This window comes from Petaurus breviceps, unplaced genomic scaffold (genome assembly GCF_028583685.1).
Source record: "Petaurus breviceps papuanus isolate PSGF00001 unplaced genomic scaffold, PetGlider_PUasm1.0 221, whole genome shotgun sequence".
NCBI classification, from domain to species: domain Eukaryota; kingdom Metazoa; phylum Chordata; class Mammalia; order Diprotodontia; family Petauridae; genus Petaurus; species Petaurus breviceps.
Genome location: NW_027185877.1, coordinates 7,653,373 through 7,679,793, shown reverse-complemented (window position 1 = coordinate 7,679,793; position 26,421 = coordinate 7,653,373). Strand labels below are relative to the sequence as shown.

Below are 26,421 nucleotides of genomic sequence, written 5' to 3'. Positions count from 1 at the left end.
TCTCTAAAGACCCTTTTAGCTCTAAATCTTAGATTTTATGAGTTTCATTCAAATCTCCTTCCTACTCCCATGACCATCACAAGAAGGTATTTTGGGTTACATAAACTTCTGATTTCGAGGTATTTTGTGATTCCAAACTATGTGACACAACTAGGAGGTGGATATTGTGGTGACAATGTGTGAATAACACACAGTTTTTCTCCAAGTTATTCAGCCTTAACTCAACCTACTCAATTGTGCTCCAAAAGGAGAACCCATTGGGGATTGCCTTAAAAAATCATGCTATGCAGGTATGATGGAATAATACTCTTGGTATTTTATTCTGAGCTTAAGAATTAAAACAAGCATTAGTTCACAGTTATTGTTTGAACACTATTGCTGATACTGTGTACAATGTTCTCTTGGTTCTGCTCATTTAACTCTTCATTATTTCATGCAAGTCTTTCCACATTTTTCTAAAATCAACCTGCTGCTCACCACTTCTTACAGCACAGTAGTATTCCATCACCAATCATATACTACAACTTGTTTAGCCATTCCCTAATTGATGGGCAAGCCCTGAATTTCCAGTTCTTTGTCACCACAAAGAGAGCAGCTATAAATATTTTAGAACATATAGGTCCTTTTCCTTTTTTTCCTGATCAAATTGGGAAACAGTTCTAATAGTGGTATTGCTGCGTCAAAGAGTATACGCAATTTTACAATTCTTTGGGTATAATTCCTGATTGTTCTTCAAAATGGCTGGATCAGCTCACCGTTCCACAAACATTATATTAGTGTCACAGACAGCTGATTACTAAATGACTATTAGTGAGTCATATTTCATTATGGTTAAGAAATACTCAATTTTATTTTTTATGCTATTCTTTAGTACTTACCACATCTGATGGCTTCCAAGTCTATTTAAGAACAGTCAGGAAAATTAAAATTTTAAAAAATACATTACTTGTATACAAGAATGGAGTTTTCTTAATAGTTTATAAACCTATGGCCTCTTTTTTTATCTCAAACTTAATTTTACAACATATTTTTCAATATTTCCTATGCTTCAGTCATCAATATGAGTAACTGAGAAAACTAAGTGGCCCATGAAACAGTCTGTCACCTTGGGAATATGATGAAAATAAGATCCCCTATTTCCTTTCTAATGTGTCTAAGGAGAACTGCCAAAAGCCACCACCATATGTGGCTGCAACTTTGTGTTGTGATTTCCTTTTTGAGGCTTGAGACTATGGATGCCATTCAGTTCCTCAAGTCACTTCACTGGTCACTAGCATATCAAGAAGATCAATAATTTTTCCACCTATAATTCCATGATTTGCAGTTTTATTCAAATAATACAGACTATAGCCTTCCAGAGTGTAGCAGAATGTCTTCAAGAACTTGAGAAATTTATAACCCTGTGACAAGGTTAGCAACAAACCTCTTTGAACTCTGCTAAGATGATCCTCAGAAAGCTGACATATTCAAAGTCATATCAGAAAGTGGCAGAGTTGCAGTGAGAACCTACATATTTTTAAACCTAAGTTTTGTTCTCTTTCCAAAAGAATGAGTACTTGTGAGTTAAATGCTATAAAAGTAGTATTTTTCTCTTTTTTATTTAGTTACTTACAAGGTCCCCCAAACAGAATACTGTCAAATCCATAATCCACACATAAAATAGTATCAGCAGACCGAAGGAAAATAAAAGGCTGTAAATAGAAAAGGGGGAAACTGCTATTTTGAAAATACATATTTATCTTTTTGTGGCACAGTGAATCTCCAAAGTGATAACCCTGGAGCTGGAAAGACTTGGCTCTGTTTTATATATCCTGTAAGTCAGTCACTTAATCTCTAGTTGCCATGCGAGTCAGACTATCAATTGCAAAATAGTCATTGATCTGCGTTAGTAGTTGGAATTTACTCACATGAATTTTCCTTCACCCATGAAATTACAAGGCAAGAGAAAAATAACTACGATTTACCTGAAAATAAGTATACTTACTTCTCTGATTCATATGGTTCCTGCTCTTCAAATTTTACAGTGTGCCTTATTAGTCTCCGCTGTTTAATTTCACTAGTTGGATTCCAGAAGTTCTCTGAAGAATCAGTCTTTTTATCATTAATAACAACTTCACTATCCTATTTTTAAAAAAAATCAAAAATTAGGTTATCTTTAAGAATCCCCCTTGTTCTTACAGATTTACATTGTTATTGACTGCCGACTACCAGAGAATATGATGTGATCACTTTTTTCAAACTTAGTTATACACCTCCTCTTCTCTCAAATTTGATTGCATAAAATTTGGACATTGTGGTTCTTTCCTCTTGTCACTGAATCTTCTGAGAATTAAAATGTATTTAAAAGTTTATCTACAGTCCCTTTTCCTAATGTTATAGATCAAATTATCTATGATTTTCTAATAGATTGAGTGACTGATACTGGTGCAATTCAAATCACTTTCAAGTAACTGATGACAATACCTACTTACACATTCAGTTTAAGAACATACTGAATAGAAACATTCTTATAAGACATAAGGATGCATTTCAGATATGATCTGAGTCTCAATAACTAGCTCTTCAATAGATTACAACACTACTCCGAAAACCTAGAATGAAACTTGATCTATGGAGATTCTATTCATTAGAAGAGTCTTAGAAATTCCATTTTTAAACCTATGCATTTATACACACATATGTTGTTAAAAATATACTGACATATACACATAACTAGAATTTTTATAAAAAATCTTTAGAAAGCTGCATATGCCATTTAGATGAGTCCCCAGAAATCATTTCCATTTTCTTTGCAATGAGAATCAACAATAAAATCTCACAAAATAACAATCCAAGACCACAGAATAGATGTACCTTTTCATTAATTTTAACTCCTTTTAACTAAACTGGATGAAAACTTTTTATGTTTGGTAATTATAGAACTATGATTTAATATATCATTTCTTCCTTTTCTTAATGTTGGCTTAATAGAAATTGTCTTAGGTTTTTAGTTAAATGTTTCTTTCTAAAATGTTAAATAAATACATCATGAAGAAATCATCCACTGAATTATAAAAATATAGCTTTGTCTAATAAAGTATTATCACTAGCATTTCTAACATAAAGAAGGCACTTGTGAATATCAAGGTTGTCATAAGAAGTCATTACTTTTCTTTATGAACATCATTTAAAAAGTAATATTGTAAAAGCTGATACTCACCCAATGGCCTTCCAAAGTAGCCAACACTTCTTTTCCCAGTTTAAGCTTCCCTGATATCTGATTAACACAGTCACTGCTACCTAGAAATGGCTTTAAAAAAATTTCAGTCATTTTAAAACTACATGAATGCAACAATGGCCATATATACAAAAAGGCTTCATGGTTGGTTTATTTGAAGGCATTCATATTTTGTAATATGAATTCAAATATTTTTAGTGTCAAATAAAGTATTTTATACAGACACGGTCTCTGGGGGGAAAATGAGGCAAAAAAAAAAATGACTTGTACAGGGTCAAATTTTTTTTTTTAAGTATTTGTATCACCTCTGTGTAGCTTTCCCTGATGCAATCCTGGTCACTTCTGTGCCTCAATTTTCTTAAAACATTTGTCCCAGGCTAACTTTTTAACTTTTATTCCATCAACTCAAACTTTTTACTGCACATATAAAGTATTATCAGACATGTAAGTTACATGTAAACACGTGTATTTACTATACATATAGATATATGTATTTATATATACATATCACGGCTCCACTCATTCATTCATAAAGATTCATAAAGATATCTCCAACAGAAACTATGATTAAAAATTTTAAATGCAGTTATGATATCAAAACACCTTTTTTATTTTGAAGAATACCTATCAACTGAGTACCCTAGCACCAAGTGGTTTATTCTCATTTTGAGACTCACTCTAGTCCTGTGAGGTAAAAACTACAGATATCATAATCTCCATTTCACAAATAGTGAAAATGAGACTCAGAAGTTAAGTTGACCATCATCACACATCCCCAATGAATCATTTCTCTTTTTTTCCTAATTGTACTGATTCAGTAGTAAACTATAAAAGCTTTTCAGTGTCATATAACTGAAACCATCTATTTTATATTTTGTAATCTTCTCTATCCTTTGGTTGAGAGTTCTTCCATCCAGCCATAATTGTTATATGGTTCTTTTCCAGATTTTTTTCATAGTGTGACTTTTTGGTCACCTTAGGTAGTGTACCCATGTTGAGGTTATTTTGGTATATAATTTAAGAAGTGGTCTAAACCAAATTTCTGCCAAACTGCTTTTTATTTGTATATCCAACACTTATCACAATGCCTAGTAAATAAAAAGAGCTTAATAAATGCATGCTAACTGAAAGTCACTTAACCCCAATTGCCCTGCCTTCCCCCTGCAAAAAAAAGATAAAAAGAGTATAAAATAACTCTATATATACATATATATATATACATATATATATATATTCTTGTTGTAGATTTAATGTCAAATATTGTGAGCATTATTTTTTTAGTTATTTTGAATTGGACTAGCCTTTCTATTATTCCCTCTTGGATTTTGTCATTGTTATATAGATAGGCTAATCATTTTCCAGATTGATTTTCTATTCTGCTATTAAAGGCTTTACTTCATCAAGTAAGATGAAAAGAAGAAACTAAAAACTTAAACATTAGCAGCAGAAGAAACAGTTATCCTCTTTAACATTCAAAATAATGTTTTACTTTGAAAACCAGAGAGAATCAAAAAAGTAAAGTTTCTAGACATTTAAGTCTTTAGTTTCTTCTTTTCTTCTTACTATATTGCGTAGCACTTCTAGAACTGTATCAAATATTAGAGAAAAATGCACCTTGTTTTGTTTTTTTGTATTTATTGAGAAAGTTTCTAGAATTCTCCCACTTCAAATAATGCTAGCTTTCAGTTTTAAACATATACTTTTTAATCATATTAAAAATGGCCCTTCCATTCCTATGTTGGGGTTTTATTTTGCTTTTTTTTTTGGAGGGGGGAAGGCAATTGGGGTTAAGTTACTTGCCCAAGGTCACACAGCTAGTTTTTATGTTAAGTGTCTGAGGCCGAATTTGAACTCAGGTCCTCCTGACTCCAGGGCCAATGCTCTATTCACTGCGCCACCTAGCCACCCCCATTCCTATGTTTTTTTAAAAGAACTTTTAGCATGAATGAGTATTGTTCTTTGTCAAAAGGCAATAATTATGTTTACTATTTTCCTAAAGTTGAAACATAAAAATAAGGAAAGTTTTATTAGCCTTGCCCAGAAGCCATGCTAAATCCTCTCTACATTTCATTCTATGTGTGCAGATGAAGGAAACACCAGCATATCATCAGTTTTGAAGTTAAGGGGTTCTGTTTTGATTAGCACTGTTAGTACATGAAAAAAAACCTATAAAATCCAAAAAAGATTTTGACTTACTAAAGAATAGAGAAAAGTATAGGGATAGGACAAGGGATAGAAATAAGGGCAGGGATTAAAATTCTAATTTAAATGCAAGCTTGTACTTTCTCTGCAACTTCCTGTCTCATAAAGTTGTCTATAGCAGTGGTGTCACACTCAAACAGAAATGGAGCCCACTAAACTGTACATAATAATCCCTGTAGGACCTAAATTGACATAGTTTTAAAATGTAATGTCATATTTTATTATATTTATATTTATTTTGTTCAATATTTCCCAATTGTATTAATCTGATACAGGCTACACTCCAGAGGAGCGTTGTGAGGTGTTAAGTTATTGCCACAGGGTCAAAAAGTCAGCACATAGCAGAGGTGGACAAGAACCTGTGATCTTCCTGGCTCCTTCTATCCATTACATCAAGCTTCCTCTCTTGATTTAATAAATTTTGCTTTAAACAAATGACCTCAGAAATAGAGGACTAGAGGACTCATGAGCTTGTCACTTGCTCTTCCATTGAAGAAGACATCTGGAGGAGATGCTTGTTTTTTATCTAAGCCAAATTTATATATAGTAGAATGAGAAAAAGATGACCTTTCATTTTGTGTTTAAGAATCAAAATTTTAGTAAATCAATATATTTTCCAGCATTCTATGTTCCATGTAGCTTTTTGTTAGGGGCGAGTTTTTTTTTCTTTAAATCTGTTAGGCTTAGTCTTACAACACAGCTTGTATCATTTCTAGCATGTAAACACAAATTAAATGTCACCTCATAGCCTCTCTAATACTTTACTATCTACTCATGCACTTGGATACGGTTTTCATTCTTATCTATGTCTACTATGTGTGTTTCCACCCCAATATTATCTGACTTTGATTTTAAGTCTCTTGGTCTCTATCTATATAATCCACTTTGCTCACTGTTTAGCACAGCATTACCCTAACCCAGGTGGTGCCCCATTAACAGTTTCTGACCTTTAATTTGAATTCAAGTACTGCACTATATCCAGTTTTCTGACATGTAATGTTGACAGTTCCCCCAAGCTCCAAAGTCATTGTGCCATACAAAATTCCTAAAAGAAAAAAATATTAATTTGGGCATACTTTGAAAAGAACAAAATATGTAGCAGCAATCAACATACCTTTGTAAACAACAATTCAGAGCAAAAAACAAATTACCTCCATAACAAATAGTTGTTGTTGTTCAGTCATTTTCAATCACGTCTGATTCTTCTTGACCCCATTTGAGGTTTTCCTGACAAAGACACTAGAGTGGTTTGCCATTTCCTTCTCCAGTTCATTTTACAGATGAAGAAAGTTAGGCAAACAGGGTGAAGTGACCTGCCCATAGTCACACAGCTACTAAGTGTCTGAGGTCAGATTTGAACTCAGGAAGATGAGTCTTCTTGACTCCAGGCCTGGTGCTATTCACTGAGGAGGAAATGGCAAACCACTCCACTGTCTTTGCTAAGAAAACCCAACTTGGGGTCATAAAGAGTCAAACATGACTGAAAGACGATGAATGACAAATAGACAAGTATGATCATTCAGTAAGATGACAATGTGAATCTAGTTAAAACACAGGAAGGCTTTTGATTCTGACCACCCATGAAAGACCATAGTATGGATCAAAAATGGTTGGTCTGACCAAATGAAGTCAGTGTCACAAAAAGCTACGTTCTCTTCCTTCAACCTTCAAAATAAAAAGACATCTCTCTATTGTTGATCAGTTAGAACTTGGGTCATTAAATGCCATATTTAAGGTTTTCAAAGTATATTTTATTCTTTTCATTCTATCAACAATACAATTCACAATGGCTATTTTTTCATCATGTTTGCTTCGTGAGCATCATATATGACCCCTTCAAGTTAGTCATTTCTGGTACAGCCAAACCAGTTGGGTAGTACATATTATATTGGCATAATGGTAGGAAAACTGGCTAGAAATAAGAAAGTCTTGGTTCTAGTGCTAATGCTTCCACTAACTAGCTATGGCAGCTTGGGCAAAGTATTTAATTTGAATTTCAGTTTCCTTATTTATAAAATGCAGGAAGTAGACTACATTCAATTCAATAATTCAATTAACATTAACTAAATATTCACTATGTGCAAGGCACTATTATGCTAGGCAATGGAGGAGATACTAAGATAATTGAGATATAGTTCTTACCCTGAAGGGGCTTAGGATCTTATAGAGAGAAATAAAATATATGCTTAATTATTAGAGACCACATCTGAGGTCTTTTTCTTGTTATACATTTCTATTCTAAAATGAATGAGATGATATAGCCAAAGAGTGGTATGGGTTTGTAAATAAAAAAACAAAGGGATGAGGAGGAGGAGGAGAGAGAGAGAGACAGAGAGAGAGAGAGAGAGAGAGAGAGAGAGAGAGAGAGAGAGAGAGAGAGAGAGAATGAGAATGAGAATGAAAATGAAAATTACCAAAAGACTGTCAGTCTTAAATGTAACGTAAAGGTGTCAAGCACGATCCTTGAAAATTCAGGTACCATTATAGCATTAAGATTGATGATTTGTCATCTGGAGGACTGAGTCAGAATTCTAAATGAACTCAGAAAACTGTGGAGAGTCAACAGGAGAAAACAGAGCAAAATATAACAAATATGAATAAAGTATGTTGGGGAAATCTTCAAGAAAGTGATTTTGTATAGTGATTTTGTAAGTATGGAATAAGGAGGCCAAGGTAACATCACAGTTAAAAAGATATCCATATTAAAGAACTATAGTACTTTAAACAAGCATTAAAAGAATCAAGTAATGTTGAAATAGTAGCTTTATTATAACAAGAATGGTTACCACCCTTAACTAGCAGTAAAGTCTTACATCTGATTCTGAACTTTATAACTAAAGAAGGAATGTAAAATTTGGGACAATACCAAAGAAGAGGTAAAGGATTCAATAGTTTTGTAAAATCCTGATGAAAGGCTAAGGAATAAGATTATTTAATTCAAAAAATAGAAGGCTAAAGACATGATATATGATATAAAAAAGCAACTTATACAGAAGATGGTGACCAGCAGTCCTTTACCTCTGTTGAGGAAGGGAGCAAAGAAAAGGCAAAGAAAAAAAATTCCAACTGTAGGAGGAATTTAGTTTATCTATGTGAATTATGACTATTAAATACTAGAAAAATAGCTCTAGTGATGTAATCTCCCCAATAGTCCTTTAAAAAGAAGGCTGACAGTCATCCAATGTATCTTAAGTGAAGCATTATCTAAAAGCAAGGGAATAGTTGACCTTTCAAAAATGACCTTTTCAGTAAAATAAATCATGTTTAAAGAAATATGAAATGTCAATTCCTTCTCATTTGTAGATCAATTTAAACAAGAGGTGAAGATAAAATAACAGTGGGAAAGAAGGAATTTTTTTAAGTTTCTAGTTGTTCTCAGATCTCATACTATCTCTCCCATCTCTAAGCATTTCCCTCATGCCTGGAAGATAATCCTTCTACATTTTTACCTGATGAAATCCTTTTCCTTCTTCGAAAAAGTCCAACTCAGGTGACCTGATGAACCTTTCTCCAAGTCCCTCAGACAGAAACTAAACCTCCCTCCTCAAACCTTTTTGGATTTTTCTTTTGCGCACATCCCATCTTACACTGTATCACATATCTGTGCATATTCCCCTATTAAGACTATAAAATCTGTGACAGCTCCTGTGCTTTTTCTTGTCCTTGTATTCCTAGAGTACAATCCTTTGCACAAAGTAGGTGCTTAAAATTTGTTTAATTGAGTTGAAAAACTTCTTTTGTTGGCTAGGATATCTTGGAAAAGTTATGTGATGATTTTCACTACCAAACAAATTAAACTTTGCAACTGAAACTGAAATATAAATCAGTTGGACCTTCTATAAATATGTAAGATGGCATGCACTTGATTAAAATATTCCCTTTGGCAAGAGTTTGTAATTTTTGAGCAATTAACATTTTTCTTATGCAACAAAGTATCTTCCAAAAGAGGGAAAAACGTGGGAAGTACTTGAGACAGTTAATCAGAACGGGGTCTATATTTCATATTCTTATCAGTACAGACACAAAAGCCAAAGTCTAGTATATAAAGTGAAAAAGCATTATTTCCCTAATTTTTAAGAAAGTTACAACTATAAATATTCTTTCTGATTTCAACCAAATAACAAAATGTAAGAGCTGCAAGAGACCTTAGCTTAAAGGTGATGTTCAAGTATTTACTCAATGCATGAATTCTCTTGACAATATCTCAAATAAGTGGTCTAAAATAATTAAAAATTTAAGGAACTCACTACTACACAAAGTAGCCCATTTCACTTCAGATAATATTGGAAAAGATACAAAAATAAGACCTTAAGGGGTCAGGATGCTAAGATTTGTAATAAAAATCAGAAAATGTCCAGTACATAAGAAGATAATAGTAATAGCTAGCATTGGTATAGTGCTTGAGGGTTTGCAAAGTACTCTATATATGTTAACTCATAATCCTCATTTCAACCCTGTGGAACAGGTGCTACTATTATTCTCATTTTATACAAGGGGAAACTGAGACAAGTGAGCTTGTCCTTTAAGTGAGCTTAAGTGATTTACTTGTCCAGGATCACGTAACTGTCTGACACAAGATTTGAATTTAGGTCTTCCTGACTCAACTTACAAAGGATATGCACTCTACCTACTGTACCACCTAGTTTACACAGTACAAAAGTGCTATAAAATCAGATATATAAGAAAAGATGTCCAGCTTGGGGAAATAGGGCAAACTTCATGAAGGCAGTAGTATCTGCACTTGATTTTTAAAATGGGAAGGATAGCAACATAAAGAGGTGAGGCAAGGGGGTAGGTGAGCATTTCTTGCAGGAATAAACTTAAGAAAAACTTGAGCAAAAACAACAAAGCAATAGCTCTGTAACTTGTAGTGGTTCAGTGTGTTCTCTGATTGCAGCAAAAACTATGTGAAGGACAATCTTATTAAAGAAGGATGAAAAAGTAGACTGGAGTTAGATTGTGGGGAACAATGAATGCCAAGTATGATCTGGGCCTTACCTGATGTACAATGTGGAGTCATAAAGGTTTGCTGAGTGTGCAATGGTGTGACCACACTGGTATTTTAGAAGACTAACCTGGATGCTGAGTTTCAGATGCTGATAGGACCATCCAGGTCGGAAATGTCTAATAGCCAGATGGAAACATGACTCTAGAGCTTTTGAGTGAGGTAAAGGGCTAGCAATGTATATTTTGAAGTAAACCACATAGTAAATACAGCTGACATTATATAGTAGGTGAGGAAAAGAAAAGAGAAATACTGTCAAAATTTCAGAGGAATTTCTGAAATTAAAGCATAGGAAGGAGGAGAAGAATAAGAAAAGCAGAAAAAGAAGGAAGAGTCAAAGAACCAGAAGAAAATATGAGCTCTGAAGTCAAGGGAGAAGACTATCACAAAGAAGACAGTGATGAATAGAATCAAATGCTGCAGAGAGGTTAGGAAGGATCAGAGGCCTAAAAAAGGTCACTGTATTGGACATATAAGAACATTCTAAAAGAACATACTAAAAGAACATGATAGGGGAACTAAAACCAGGAGCAGGTGAAGAAAGGTAAGAATTAATGGAAAGAAACTGCATCAAGGTTCCAGTATGGGTCACTTTTCTCTTAAAAGGTGGAACTAATATCAAGAAAAATGTGTGGATGGTGAACTTCTGTGGTTCAACATGCTAGCACAGCCAGCAGGTACACTCAAAATTGAGTTTATAAACTCCAGGATACTTTTAAGAAAGATGATTCTCACCAGACTAATGATTTCATCAATCTCAAGTTTCAGCAGAGTACTCATTTGAAACCTATCATAAAATTCCAGAAATTTGAGGTATCTAACTGAACTTGTCAAATTTTCTCTGAATATTTATAATATTTACCTTTACAATGAGCATATGGCATCGTCATCACATAATCTTCACCTCTATTCAAAAAAGTTAAACGTGCTTCTCCTTCCAGTATGGCAGATAGTGAATTCCCTGAAAGAAGTAGTTCATTATAATTATACAAAATAAATCCAAATATGCTTACAAGATAATAGTTGGAAATCAATTAAGCTAGCTTGACCTCTCTCCTGCCTTGCAATGGTGTCTAATTTGATACTAAGAAATCACTTTTGAAATGTGACTGTTATAATGAATGTATCTGTAGTGATATACTACAACTGGAATGAAGAATGTTAATAGCCAATAAGAACCTAAGTATAGAACTGCAGTCATATTGAAAATTTGCTAAGCACACAGGCAAAGGATTCCCTTAACAACCGCCAACTTTCAGTATCTGTCTAAATCTAGCCTTCAGGTTCAGTGTTTTCTAGGAACACTCCAGTGTAGTCAGTCCTTGGAGCACACAGAGCAGTTTGTTTAAGGTGTCTCAGAATTGAGTCATTCACCTGTACTAGTAATGAATTGTTTTGGTGGTTTATTTCTTGAGATTTGGGGGGTAGTTGGGTTTTTGTTTGTTTGTTTTTTGTGTTTTTTAATGTAAATGGTAGGCATGTCTTTGGGTTTTTTCGGGGTTGTGTGTTTTTAGTGTAAATGCTATGTAGGCATGTCTTTCTGTCTGCTTACCCAATTTCTGTGTCATCATAATTACTCAATTATAAAATAATATACCAGCTACATTCTATATATAAGTGACATGTTATTATATGCCAATTATCTCACTAATGATTAGAAAAAAACATCATCTCCAATCCAATCTTCCTAATACATGTGCTATCATTTATCAAAGTAAATCTTAGGCTAGATTTCACACTTTCTTTTAAAGTTATATATACTCTACACTCAGAGACTTTTGTCTCCTACAACTCAACAAGTTTTTTTTTTAGCAACTTCTTGAAAGAGCACTTTCCATAAAAACGCCTCCAAAAAGTGAATATTAGATGATATCCTATTTGAAATTTTTTAGATCCTGATTCAGTTTTGGATCTTTCCTCTCCCCCCACAAACCCCAACCCATACCCTATATTGTATCCAATGTACCATGAAGCTGTTTTAATTTTAAATTCTACTTGGGAAATCTCCCTCATATTCATTTGTACCTTTCCATTCTCACTACAACAGCCCCAGTTCAGTGCTTCATGGATTCTCCCCAGACTACCGTAACAATCTAGTTGATCTCTATCATCCTTTATACTCTGAGTAATCACACTAAATGCACCACTACCAGGATCACAGATTTAGAGATGGAGGAATTCCCTCCTTTTATAGATGAAAAAGCCAGAAACTCGGAGATCTGAAGCAGCTTGCCCAAGGTCACACAGTTTGGAAACTATAAAGCTGCATTCAAACTCAACTTCTCTACCTCTTAATACAGCACTGCTACTGTACCATGTTACTTCTCAAGAAAGAGCCTGTTACAGTGCCTGGTATTCCCAAGAACTCTTCCATCCCAACCAAGCTTGATCCTGCTTAACTTCTGAGAACAGATGAAGACAGGGCCATTCAGGACATACTGGCACTCTGATGATGCCAAATAAATACTCAGAAACTTCTGGTAGTTTCCCATTGTCTAATTAAGAAATTTCTCATATTAGCACTCAAAATCCTTCAAGACCTAGTCCCAATCCAGTTTTCTAGTCCTATTTCATACTACTCCCTCTTTCATGTATCCCATATTTTAGACAAGTTAGACCCCTTACTCACTGATGTGTTGTTTTTACCATGATGACCACTCTATCCATGCCTTTGCTCACATTGAGTTCTTTTCCTAGAACAGATTCTTCCTTGTCCCTACTGTCACCAGTTTCTGACTGCTCAACTATATCCTTTCTTTTGCAGTCCAATCTAGGAGCCACTTCCTCCATCAAAGTTCCCCTTATTTTCCTCCCATTTGTTTATCTATCCCTTTTTGCATTTATCATATTCTGCTTTATAGAAGTTATTTGTATACATATATTACTCCTCTCCCTCCATTAGACTGTAAGTTTCTCAAGGGCAGGGGACATACCTTGTTTTACCTTTGTGTCTAAGCACCAAGTATAGTGTAAAGTACATATTAAATGTTTGCTGTTATTAAATTACAGTTCTGAAAATTTTCTTCTCATTTTCCACTGTTAATATGTTAATCTACACATTAATACATATTATATACACCATATTAATCCTTTCCCTAAACAAATATTCTATAAGAGCATCTTTCTTATATGGTTGGTTATATGTCTATCTTATGTATGTCTGACTCTGTCACATCTATGCAAACTCCTAATGGGCAAGATCATCTGGGAAACTTCTTTGATACCAGCCAAGCACCAGGCATACGAGAACACTATTATTTTTTTCATTACTGTGAAAGAATCTCCTTCTAGTCTGACTAAAGATTAGGTGTTTTTTCTCCACCAGTCCATTTGGGTTTTAAGCCCCAAGACTAAGGACTTCCTTCTTAAATATAACTATTCCTTACTTTAAGAAACAGATCTGTTTTTAACAAAGTAAGCCCTATTTTTCCTTGATACCTTTTTTCTATTTCAAATACAGAATTAAGACACAAATATCAATGGGATGAAAAGGAAACTTTCAATGGCATAAAGGTCACTGAAGAAGATGAGAAGCATGTACGCTGGCTGGGAGTTGTAGTTCTAACCACGGTTCACTTCCCCACTAGGAGGATTTTTCCTCTCCTGTTGGTCATTCCATCCCATAACTGGACTATGACAATTAATCAGTGGCCTAATTTCCAATTTGTAGCTACTAGAACTTAAGCTATTCTTCTTCCATTTGTGTTCATCAAACCAAGTCACAACACCATATTTGCCCAGTGTGTCCTACAATCTAACATGATAGTATTTTGGATGAAATTTAGCTTCTCATAAAATTAAGTCTAACTTACTTTAATCCATAAACTCAAAATTACAGGTACCTAATCTACAACATTTGCAGAAAAACTGTTATAATTTACATGGCCTTCACTAGTCTATTTCAAAAGAGAAAAACAAGTTAAGAAGATCCCCCACAAAGAGCATCTAATTTGCCTTAAATTTCCGGATATCATGGTTAAGATAGCTTGGCATTGATTTACAAGAAAACATAAGCTATGCAAAAAATCCTATTGAATATTTTAAAATGGGAAGTCCCCAAAAAAAGAACTAGCCAAATTCCACCCTTTTCATAGTAACTAAAATGTGTAAAATCACAGAATTTGAGAGTTGGAAGGAACTTTGGTGAATATCTACTCCAAACCATACATGAAGGGATACTCAACAAGTGGTTGTCAGCTACCTGATGGTCAGGCCCTAGGATGAGGACAAAGGCCCAAGACCACCATCCAGTTCAGTGATAAACAACTCTTTTTCCTCCTTATCAGAAGCCTAGGAAACTTAATAGGCCTGCTTTTCTTATCTCCAAACCTGGGGCAACTTTAAAGCCTATCCATCTCCTTCCTATGAAACTGGGACTTCTTTCCTTGGAGGAAGATATTTTACTCACTTAAATTACTTATCTCTCTGGTCAGGAACTTCACTAGTACAGCTAAGCTATCCTTGGATCAAGGCTCACTATTCAGAAAGAAGCCACAACTTGAGAAAACTGGAGATAAAGGAGCTTTGCTCAATACCTATCCTTGAATGTTTGTAAGGAATTTATAACTGCATAATGGTCATTCTTATATAATAGGATCATACTTCTAATTGTGGTCTGACAAAAATCAGCACAAAAGGTACACCCATCATTTAAGTAAATCTGGTGGATGAAATGAGCATTAACTATACAAAGGCACTAGAAATTTAAGGTATGAAAGATAACCAAACTCTAACTAGCTAAAGTTGAATACAAACTCACCATAGAACTTGGACTTGGCCAGGATACTACCACTAAGGCAAAACCCATCCTTTCGGTTGCTAATATAGAAGGCAGAAATAGGTGGGTGATGGGACACCTATTGAACACAACAGGAAAAATAATAATATAAACATGTATTACTATGCTGTATCATCTTAAAATTTATTAGTTAAATCCTAAAAGTGTACTCTAAAAAAGACATTCACAAGATTAAAAATCTGAAGAGACCATGTATAAAAAGTGTGGTTCAAATCTTCATGTATAATACTGAAAACTGTCTAGAAAATCAGTGAAAACAATGTTGAAGCTACCCAATCAAAGAAAGTTCAAGAAAGAAGAAAGTTTGGACACTATGGAGTTAAACCATGTAAGGCCCAGAGTAGCGAGGTAACTCTTAGCTCAAGGTCTTACAATTTAAAAAATTTTTAAAGAGCCAGGACAGGCGTAGGCCTCCTAACTTTGCTCTTTCTGCTACAAGCCACCTTTCTACTTCAAAATCACATATGCTTCCTGAAATAAAATCAATGCCAGATTATGAAATTTGCTAGTTATAGGTTTGTGAGATTTCAGTAGAAGGGACCTTATATTCACTAAGGAACATCAAGTTCATTCCTTTCATTTAAAGATGAGTAATTTGAAATCCAATATTAAGTGATTTATCCCAAGTCATACATATGTGGTAGAACCAGGATTTGAACCTAGGTCTTCTGACTCCAAATCTACTCATTGCTTAGTCTAATGTACTGCCTCTCACTACATTATGGTATCTAAAAAGCATCTGCTATACTCATAAAGATGCGAAGCTGTACACATAAACAAGGACACAAATGTTATTAGCTTTTAATTATGTAAAAAATAGATCTATTTTGGTGTAAGCAAACATACATTGAATTAAATACCTGCTATGTACAAGACACATGCTAAATGCTAATGGGAATACAAGAAATGTAAATACATGGTCCTTTGCCCAAGAAATTTATAGTCTAGTTGGAAAAACATACAATGTTAAATAACAATGTATGATAACAGGTTTACTCTAACAGTCCAAGAAAAATAAAATAGTACATGATTAATTATATATAATGTAAATACAATGAATAAATTACACCTATATGATTAACTACAATAACAGCAACAGGAATTAAAAGGTGGGAAATGGCAATGAGCTAAAGTCATCTAAGAAAGTTTTAAAGATAAGAAAGGATATAAGCCAGCTTCTGAAAGATGAGCAGAATTTGGATAAGCATAAAAGGGCAAGAAGAAAACTGCATTTTAAAAGTATCAAAGAAAGAATAAGATATGTTCAGGTTACTATAAGTATATCTGTTAGTTTGGGAGTCAAAAGTTAAATACTGAATAGCAGACTGGGCTGGAATGTGGAAAGTACTACATACTAGATTAAAGTTTTAGATCTTTGAAAGAATGAGGGAGTCACAGAAGATTTATGATCAAAGTAATGATATGATCAAGATACTGTTTTAGAAATACAAGTCTGCAGAAAGCCTAGAATGGGAAGCTGAAGACAGGAAGACCAGGTAGGACTCTCTATTAAAGTAGTCAAGACATAAGGTATTGAGGGTATGAAGCAGGATGGTAGCCATAGGAATGGAAATATATGAAATACAAATCCTGACCTACACAAAAAGATAAATTGGGAAATAATAATTTACTTATACAGAAAAATCCATAATTAGAAAGCTCACCCAGTAAAAATATATTTATTTTTTTTAAATCCATTTATACACAATTTAAATGAAACCTATACTAATCTGTCTAAAGATGAGAGGAAGTACCTCAAAAAAGTAGAGAATACAAAACCAATAATAATTAGCACTTATATAGCACTTCAAGGTCCTCAAGAGGTGTTATTCTAATCTCCATTTTACACATATGGAAACTGAGGCCCAGAAAGGTCATGTGAATTACGAAGGATTTCAAAGCTAGTGTCTAAGAACAGGCTTGAACAGCAGAGGAACTTAACTGCCTAGTGACTAGCATATGAAACATTTCCAAGTAAAGAACAATACTCAGTAACAAAATCCTTACAATGTATCAATACAGGAAAAATATAATAAATTGCATTATACTGGATTCTAATTATCAGACTGTCCTTGGGGTTTGTGATAGAAGACAGGTGAAAACAGTATTATAATAAGGATATTCTTTTATTTTAAAAAAGCATATGGGATATATGTTGGGGTATTTGTTTTTTTTTACAAAGGCAATAATTAACTAAAGCTGGACAAGTCATAAGGTATGCTATTTTCAGGTTGGGAAATAGGTTTTTTTAATTTCTTTTTCACTGAATAACTTTCATGGCTACGGTAGTAGTGCTTCTAAGAAAATTACATTCACAGCCTAGAAAGATAAAAGCCCATTTACTTACCAAACATCCATAAACTTTTGTTTTTAGCTGGAATGTTATTAGAAAATTTTATTTTCACTAATAATTTTCTTAAAAAATAGCCCACTGACCTTTTCTGTCAGTTTTGTTTTGTAGGATATGTTGCTCATACCTGTTCGGCAATATAAAAAGTCTTGCTGTTTGTCCTTGGATGAACCCAGAGACAGCGGAAAGTCTCACCAAGTATAGGATTATATGGTTTCTTTAATCCCTAAAGAAAAAAAAAAGTGGAATATAAGCTTCAAGATAGGTTTAAAAGTTTTGTCATGTAGATACTATCTCTAAAGAGGACAAAAATAACATTTCACATGCAAGTAGGCATTCAATGATACTGTTGCCTGACAGAAAATTAATTTTATTACATAACGATATTAACAATAATCAGGTTAATGTTAAGAGAGACACATTCTGGTAAGCCAAAAATGTTTAATAATAAAATTGACAAGAAACAAAAATGCCTCTTTTAAAAAAATGAAGGTTCTACAGTAATAAAGAAGTAATGCTAGGCAAATTACCTTTGGCTTTTTATAGAATCCTGACAAATACCATTTCACTACTCTTTTCAAGCGGAAATAAGGATTTTCTTCAAGAGATGCCCTATGAAATAACAAAAGTAACATGACATGACTAAATTGTGAGTCTTCTTTAATTAATATGTTTATATAATTATATTGAGTTGAAATATCATCAAATATAACAAAATGAAAAATTATGTGCATAATATTTAAACAATTAGGAAATGTGGTTATATTAGTTTATTTTTCAGAACCATTTAAGTAATTTAAACCAATTCTGTAAAAGGTATTTGGCAATCTGAAAATTATTAATGATGATGTTCCAAATTCAAGAAGATTCCATCAAAATTGTTAAGTATTATTAAAGAAAAGTCACTTAACATAATTTGCATTATTCTTTAAAGTACTGAAATACAATCTAAATATAGTTTACACTTCAGTTACTCTTAGAAGACTGTATTCTACTAAAAACAGTACTTTCTTTGAAAATTATACTACAACTTGGAAAACAAAGATCTTACTTGGAGGAGTAAGTACTAAGTCTAAGATAGAGAGAAGGAAACAGTTAATTTTTCCATATTTTGGGCATTTTCCCAAATATGGGAATAGTTCAATGTCAACATGGAAGCAATATTCCAAGGGAGTATCCCAGGAATCTAAGGTTGGCTCTCTTCTGTTTTCCAATGATTTAGATGAAGGCAATGTGTGTTTATCAATTTGGCAGGTGACAGAGGACTGGGCAAAGCCAATCAATGATGAGGATCCAAAAGTATCTTGAGAAGCTAGAGCTTGTGCTTAATTTAATAAGATTTAATTTAACAGGGATATATGTAAAGTCTTGCACTTGACTACAAAAAATTGAATTTCAAAAATGTGAGAAGGGGAAAGGTGGTTTGATAGCAGTTGTTCTAGAAAAGATCAGGGGAGAGAGAGGGTTACTTGTCCAAAAGCTCAATGAGTCAGCAGTATGATGTGGCAGCAGAAAAAGCTTATGTGATCTCATGCTGTGTTAAGAGGGGTACAGCTTTCAGGAAGGAAAATGAGAGTCTCATGTTAGTCTAGTTCTATCTTCAGTTCTAAATGCCATAAGAAGCTGGAAAGTGTCCAGAAGGTAGTAACTAGGACAGTGAATGGTTCTGAGACTATGTCATGGGAGGATTGAGAGAAGGAAATGGGCATTTCAACACAGGAAAGAAAAGACTTGGAGAGGACATGAGCTATTCAAGTATTTGAAAGGCTGTCAAGTAAAGAAAGGATCAGACTTGTTCTGTTGGCCCAAAGGTCAGAACCAGGAGCAGTAGGAAAAAAAATGTCCAAGTGGCCCATTTTCATTTGATGTCAGGAGAGAATTTCTGACAATCATCATGGTCCCAAAGAGAAAGGATCTGTCTCAATATTGAAAAGTCTTCAAGCCAAGATTAGATAGTCATTTGTTGGGTTTGCTGACATGGAGATTCCTTCTTTGTGTGAACTGGACTAGATGGCCATTGAGGTCTCTCTCAACTCTCAAACTTTTTGATTCTGTAAACCTCCATACATTTGACGTTGGAAAGTATATGATATAATATGAACTGTTCGATTTTTTTTAAGAGGGGGTAGAAAGAAAAAGTATTACTCTATTCAATTTATTATTAATCTATCAATCTATTATTAATCTACCAATCTGTTCAAATTGTTTTTTCACTAATTAATTTAAAGTAGATCTTTAATTAGGGTTGATTGAGAGGAACCTTGTCTCAGATCCCTGCTACTAATAAGGCACTGACAGCATCTGACATTTGTTAGCAGGTAGAAACAACTGAGTTTTGCACCTGTTAGCAATAAAAATGTTAACTAAATCAGTCTTAAAAGTTGATTTAAGGGCACCTTTCATGCTGCTTATCCTGGTACTGCTTGTCAGAATTACTAATTATACTGCTCTCTCTTTGCATTCAGAAAAAATCCCCAAAATGTGTGGAAGAGAAAGTACAATGGTAGTCTCATAATTAAACTATTTAGAAAGGCAAAATTTAAAGGGCCATTATAGAGAATTAACTGAAACACTTATAAGTATTTAATATTTTAAGAAATAAGAATTCACTTACTCAGAGAGGAAATCTGCATGATAGTAGTAATCAGAAAGTTTATCCAGAAAAGAACGAGGTTCCAAGATAAATGTAGGCAGAACAACCCTGGACAGGTCCATCCCTGGACGAACTTGTTTCAGCAATGTCCATATAAGACTCTTGTTTTCTTCAGATACAGTTTCTGTTTGAGAAGCCTCACCTGCCTTCAACAATTAAATACAACTACTGAAATACTCCATTTACTTTAACACAAAGATGTTTGAACAGTTGACATGTGAAAAATATTCTACCTTTATAATGGATAAAGTATTATAAAACAGAAGCTTATAAATACCAGTAACTAAAAAGCATACAAATGTCATTAGATATTAAAAGGAATGACAAATTAAAAATATTACAAAAATATATTTATTGTACTTAATCACTCCATGTTGACTTTAATAAGAACATACACACACACACACATAAGAGAAAGAACATAAAAGGGTCTTTGTTTGGTTTTTTTGGCTATTTCCCTTGAATATCACCATCACCAAGTAGAGTCCTATTTATATCAGTGAGAAAATTTAAAATGCTCATTTTTAAAGAATATTGGGGGGCGGCCAGGTAGCACAGCGAGTAAGAGCACCGGCTCCAGTGTTGAGAAGACCTGGAGATCGAATCCCGGGCTCAGACACTTAGCACCCACCCAGAAACACCTGGCTGTGTAATCTTGAGCAAGTTACTTAACCCCAATTGCTTAGGGGCGGCCAGGTGGCTCAGCGGGTAAGAGCACCGGCTCCAGTGTCAGGATGACCTGGATCAAATCTGGGCTCAGATACTCAGCAGCACACCCAGAAATAATAACCGGCCGTGTAACCTTGAGCAAGTTACTTAACCCCAATTGCTTTAAAAAAATAATAATAAATAAAAAATATTGGGTAAATTATTTCTTGAAGCATCCTACAGATTACTGAGCTGTGTAAAACACACACAGGCAGAACTTTTGTATTAAAATAGAAATCATGAAAATGCTCCTTTAATTAAAAACACTGACAGTTGGTGTAAATATATTAGCTAACTCTATCTAACTCCAAATGTCACAAACCAAGACATCTGACAACTAAGTGCATGTTCTTACCTCTCCAAGTTCTTCATGGCTCTGCTCTGTATAAGTAGTCTCTTTCAGAAGTTCAGTGGGCTCTGGCTCAATGTAGGAATCATCCTGTCTTTCTGATGTATCTGTATCACTTTCTTCACTTTTCCCAATTCCCTCATTGTCAGATTCATCATGTTCATGATCATTTTCCTTATCAGATTTATCAGAGTACATATCTTGGTCCTTAAAATGTTGTCGTTCAATTTCACTGTCATTTAATCTGGGGTAAGGGAGAATTAAGAGCACAAATAAAAAAGAAAAAAGTTTCATTTTTGATAAAGATAATTCTTTACCATCTCTTTTTAATGTTCAACAATTTAAAAACATATTGGGTAGATTAGGATTTGTGTCCCTTGAGTTGGTACAAGTACACAGAGCCCTAGGCTTGGAGTCAGGAAAACCCGAGTATAAATCTGACCTCAAATACTTCCCAGCTGTATGACCTTGGCCAAATCTGTCAACCTGTATTTGCCTCAGTTTCCACAACTGTAAGATGGTAATAATAATAGCACTCACCTACCAGGATTGTCATGAGAATGAAATAATAGTTGTAAAGCACTTAACACAGTCCTGGAACATAATAGATGTTATATAGATGCTAACTGCTATTATTATTATAGTTTTAGATAGCTTAAAATTTCCATTTTGGCAGCTCCCCAAATAAACAAAACTTTGATACTCAGGTTTCTAAAAAGAGACTTGTGTCTATTAGTCACAAAATCTGAGAATTGGAAAGAGACCTTAGAGCCATCCAGTGTGACTTTAACATGAAGCATGACTCCCCCTACAATATCCTGATAAATGATCATCCAGTTTCCTGCTGAAAACTTCAAAAACAGGGAACTCAATATCTTACAAGGCAGCCCTCTCCATTTTTGGGTGACTCTATAATTGTTGTCTCTTGCTTTAAATAGCACCTATCAAATAGTCATGTGTATTTTGTTGGGGACAAGGGGGAGAGAAAATAATTAACAATTATTTGATTATAATACAGCAGTAAAACATGACAGATAAATTTCATAGTTCTTATTAATTCAAAATAGTTAAGACAAGGAATAAAAATCACTCCATAGTGAGAACCAAAGTCACTAAGTTGAATAAATGCCTTAAGAAAAAAAAATTAGAATGGTCAATATGACAATAATATAATCTAAAAAAGATGCTGAAGTCTTGATAAAAGAGAGCTTTCAAATAGTTAGCACGTGTACAGTAAAGCCCAAGTTAATATTCCTGAAAAGAAACATTAACTTAATTGACTAATATTGGAGAGAAAAGTCTATGGAAAAAACTGAGCATTATATATTTTTGAGCTATATGAGAATCTGAAAGTCTTTAGTTCAATTTTTCTTATTTAAGAGATAAAGAAACTGAGGGCCCCAAAAGTAAACTAATCTGCCCAAGGATACACAAGTATTATGGTATGACTTCTTGTTGCTGTTGCTGTTCAGTTATTTCAGTTTTGTCCAACTCTTCATGACCCCATTTGAGGTTTTCCTGCCAAAGATAATTTGCCAACTGGTTTGCTATTTCCTTCTCCAGCTCATTTTACAGATGATGAAACTGAGAAAAGCAAGGTGAAGAGACTTGCCCAGGGTCACACACAGTAAGTATCTGAAGCCAGATGCGAACTCTGAAATGAGCCTTCTGGACTCTACACTTGCATTCTATCCACTGCAACATTACATTATATAGCATCCAAAGATGCTATTAAATCTTTTTGAAAGTTTTTTTGTTAAAGATAATTTTCAATCTTTTTTTGCTATATCATGCAAGTAAGAAATGGACTCTAAAAGTCTGCGAAATTATTTCAGTATTATTTCAGTCTTGCTCCATTAAATTTCTACCTTAGTGCCTGATGGAGATAACCCTAGATTCTAAAAGGCTATGTCAGCAGTATACAAGCTCTGGAAGATCCAATCAAGATGGAAATGTTTTGAGTATGGGACTAGCATGCTCTTGCATTTTTGTTATCTAAGCAACAGCCCAGCTGGATTTGGAATGTTATCACCAGGAGGTTGAAGTGTTTTACTCACAGCAACTGATAAAGATAAACTACTAAACACAGTGGGGTTAAAATTCCTTTTGATGGAGTGAAAATCCACACTAAAATCCACAGATTCTTTAAGTATTAAAAGAAAAAAATATGCAGAGGCGGCTAGGTGGCACAGTGAATAGAGCACTGGCCCTGAAGTCAGGAGGAACTGAGTTCAAATCCAGCCTCAGAAACTTTAACACTTACTAGTCGTGTGACCTTGGGCAAGTCACTTAACCCCAAATGTCCTACCTTCCCCCCTCCAAAAACAAAAGCAAAACAAAAAAATATGCAAAGCATCCAAGTGAAAACAAAAGGTATAGAGAGGAAACCTGATATAAAAATTCATCAATATAACCACCTAAAATATACCCCTGGAACAGGAAAAAAAATTATGCAGCTCAAAGCCATTTAAATACCTAATTTTAGTATACAAATCTTGAGGAAAGGCACTAGCAACTATATATCTGGAAATAAGTTCCTTACCCCAAGGCCTTTGGCACCATGGGACTTAATAATTATTAAAAGAACAATATTCCACATTTATATAGTGCTTTACAGTTCAAAAATCTGCAATTTCATTGTTGTGGGTACTCCTTCACTGATGCAGATTACACTCCCTCTATCACTTAGTAGCTGGTCTTCATAAATTGTTGTAGCTAAAAATTCATCACTTTGTAACCAACCTGGTGATGAGTCTCTCAAAACTGAGTTATCTAGGCCAATGATCTTTGGACAACAGAGAGACACACAGTCCATCACCAGACCTGTTCTCAAAGCATACAAGTTTGAATGGACCTTTCAGAACTACTACTCTCCTGGCATTGTCTTCAAGAACCCAAAATCACACTCCCATGCTACAAAGAAGCAGAGCAGAAGAAGGTATACAAACGTTTCAAGGTTTGTAAAACATCTTCCTCACGACAATCTTGTAAAGTAGATGGTGCAAGTATTCTTATCATGGGATTGAAGGCTTGAACTTTAGAGATTATCCAGCCAACTCCTCATTTTAGAAATGAAGAATTAAGGCCCTTGAAGCTCCAATAACTTGCTCAAGGTCACACAGGCAGTAAAAGCAGCAAAGCTAGGATTAAAGCTTCCGTTTTCTAAGCATGTTTGCCTCTCTAACATAATTCTGGATTGTAAGATAACAGAGAAAATGGAAAGTTAAATAAAGGTAAAAAAAGAAAAAAAACTGTGTCAAATCAAGTAAGGCAAGAATAAAAGCTCCTTTAGCCCACACAGAATATTCTTGCCTTTGAAGAAAGAATTTATTGCTAAAAAGGGGAGTTAGGTGGTATCGGGATAGCTGCTGGGGCCAAGCGGGAAGTAATACTGTTTTCTACAAGTTACCAACAAAGAACTATCTGGAGTAAGCCCCCAAGTCTCCTCCTAGCTAGCTGACAAGAAATTTCACCTTCCAGTAGCAACCAAACAAATTTTAGGTCATATTTTGGATCGTCAATAAAGCTGTTCATCTCCGAACCAGTACAGTGAACAATGCTACTTCAGACTATTTCCAAGCCCAGTAGCAGTGTGTACTTACTGGAAATTGTCACCGCTGTGGAGATTGTTAGCACGCAGTAAACCATAGAAAGTCACATGTGTATTTTCTGATGACATGCTCAGGTCATGTTCTTTACCTTCCCTGATCATTGTGCGTTTAAGAAGACTGGAACATTTCAAAGCCAATTCCAAAGCATCCATCCAGCACCTACCTAAAGGAATACATACTGTTTATTGTAATTAAATAAACTCCAACAACTGTACTCATTTTAAATTAATTATTAACCAATAAAATATACTTTCACTGAGAAACCAACAGTCAAAAATTAACAAAATTTTTTTCTTGAAACTGCAATAGTTTATATTACTTTATCTTAGTTTATTCTAGCATGATTCATTAACTTTGTACCTCCAAGTAATGGGAATGAGAATTTGGAAAATCTCCCCTGCCCCTTAATAGGCCTAGGGGGAAATTTGAAGACTTCCCCTGCTTTGAAAGTAAACTCTGCCCCCTAATAGGTTGAATGTAGTCACATGGAACCTGTGGTGGGAGGAGTTTGCTGAAGAGTAGAACAGAGCCACAGGAAGCTGGGAGTCTGAGCCAAAGAGATGGAGGAAGAGAGAGGAGCTCAGGCAAGAGATAGAGAGGTTCATGAGTAAATATTGATCTTATACTGGTCTGTGGGAAGGCTAAAGGATGCTGTGGCTCTCTGTTGTTATGGTTTATTAGCTTCTTTGCTAATGGTTTATTAGCTTCTTTGATGGATTCGGTTTCCTGGTTTGGGGATTCAGTTTTCTAGTGTCTAAATAAACGCTTCAGTTCTGTCCTCTATATGGAGAGTTTGTTATGTTTTGTAATCAAGCACTATATGGGACTATTTATAGTCACAGTCTGTGCTATAAATATTGCACTGGCACTACACCTCCAAATGAGAGCTAATGTGGTGTAATGGACAGAAAATTGGCCTTGATTTCAAAGAGAACAGGGTTCAAGCTCTCTTTCTGATGTATATTGGCTGTGTGGCCCTGAACAAGTAAGTCATTAACCTCTCTCACAATCAATTACCTGAGACTATAAATTGATGCATATGTGACAACTTGCATTGAAAGAGGAGTTTTCTCACCTAGAAGTTCCCTATACCAGTCAAATCACAAGTCATTCCTATTCCTGAATAGGTTATTTTAAGTTATAAAGTATTTTTCTGATACTATACATATATATATATATATATATATATATATGTATATGCCTAGTTTTTACATTTTTACAATGAAAAGTTTTAAAATATGGTACATCAATGGTTCCTACATTATATGTTTTGTTCTGGGGCTGTTGAGGACATAGTAGCTTCACTTTGAGACAACATTGTAGAAAGAACTCTGAACTTGGGTTAAAGTTTGAAAATTTAAGCTTGAACTGTCTCTACCAACTTACCAGTTGGGTAAAAAAAATTATGTGACCTCACTTGTCCTCAAGTTTCATTGAGGATCTGTAAAATAGAGAATGTGGGATTTTGAAATGGGAGAGACCTAAAAACCTTATCCAACTCCTTATGTTATATTATACATGATATATG

The 26,421-nt window shown here is 34.4% G+C and overlaps 1 protein-coding gene across 7 annotated transcripts in view; it reads right to left on the bottom strand.

Annotated features, from left to right (window-relative positions):
• OSBPL8 (oxysterol binding protein like 8) overlaps nt 1–26,421 on the bottom strand; it is a 206,571-nt gene that overhangs the window by 19,403 nt on the left and 160,747 nt on the right. For all 7 annotated transcript variants that reach the window (XM_069094816.1, XM_069094813.1, XM_069094814.1 and 4 more), the window contains 10 exons: nt 24,885–25,056; nt 21,289–21,526; nt 20,187–20,371; nt 18,103–18,184; nt 17,700–17,798; nt 15,184–15,280; nt 11,287–11,385; nt 6,367–6,464; nt 3,200–3,289; nt 1,985–2,121 (listed from right to left, as the gene is read on the bottom strand). In XM_069094816.1, coding sequence (XP_068950917.1) covers nt 1,985–2,121; nt 3,200–3,289; nt 6,367–6,464; nt 11,287–11,385; nt 15,184–15,280; nt 17,700–17,798; nt 18,103–18,184; nt 20,187–20,371; nt 21,289–21,526; nt 24,885–25,056 — 1,297 coding nt within the window. The remainder of the gene's footprint in view (nt 1–1,984; nt 2,122–3,199; nt 3,290–6,366; nt 6,465–11,286; nt 11,386–15,183; nt 15,281–17,699; nt 17,799–18,102; nt 18,185–20,186; nt 20,372–21,288; nt 21,527–24,884; nt 25,057–26,421) is intronic.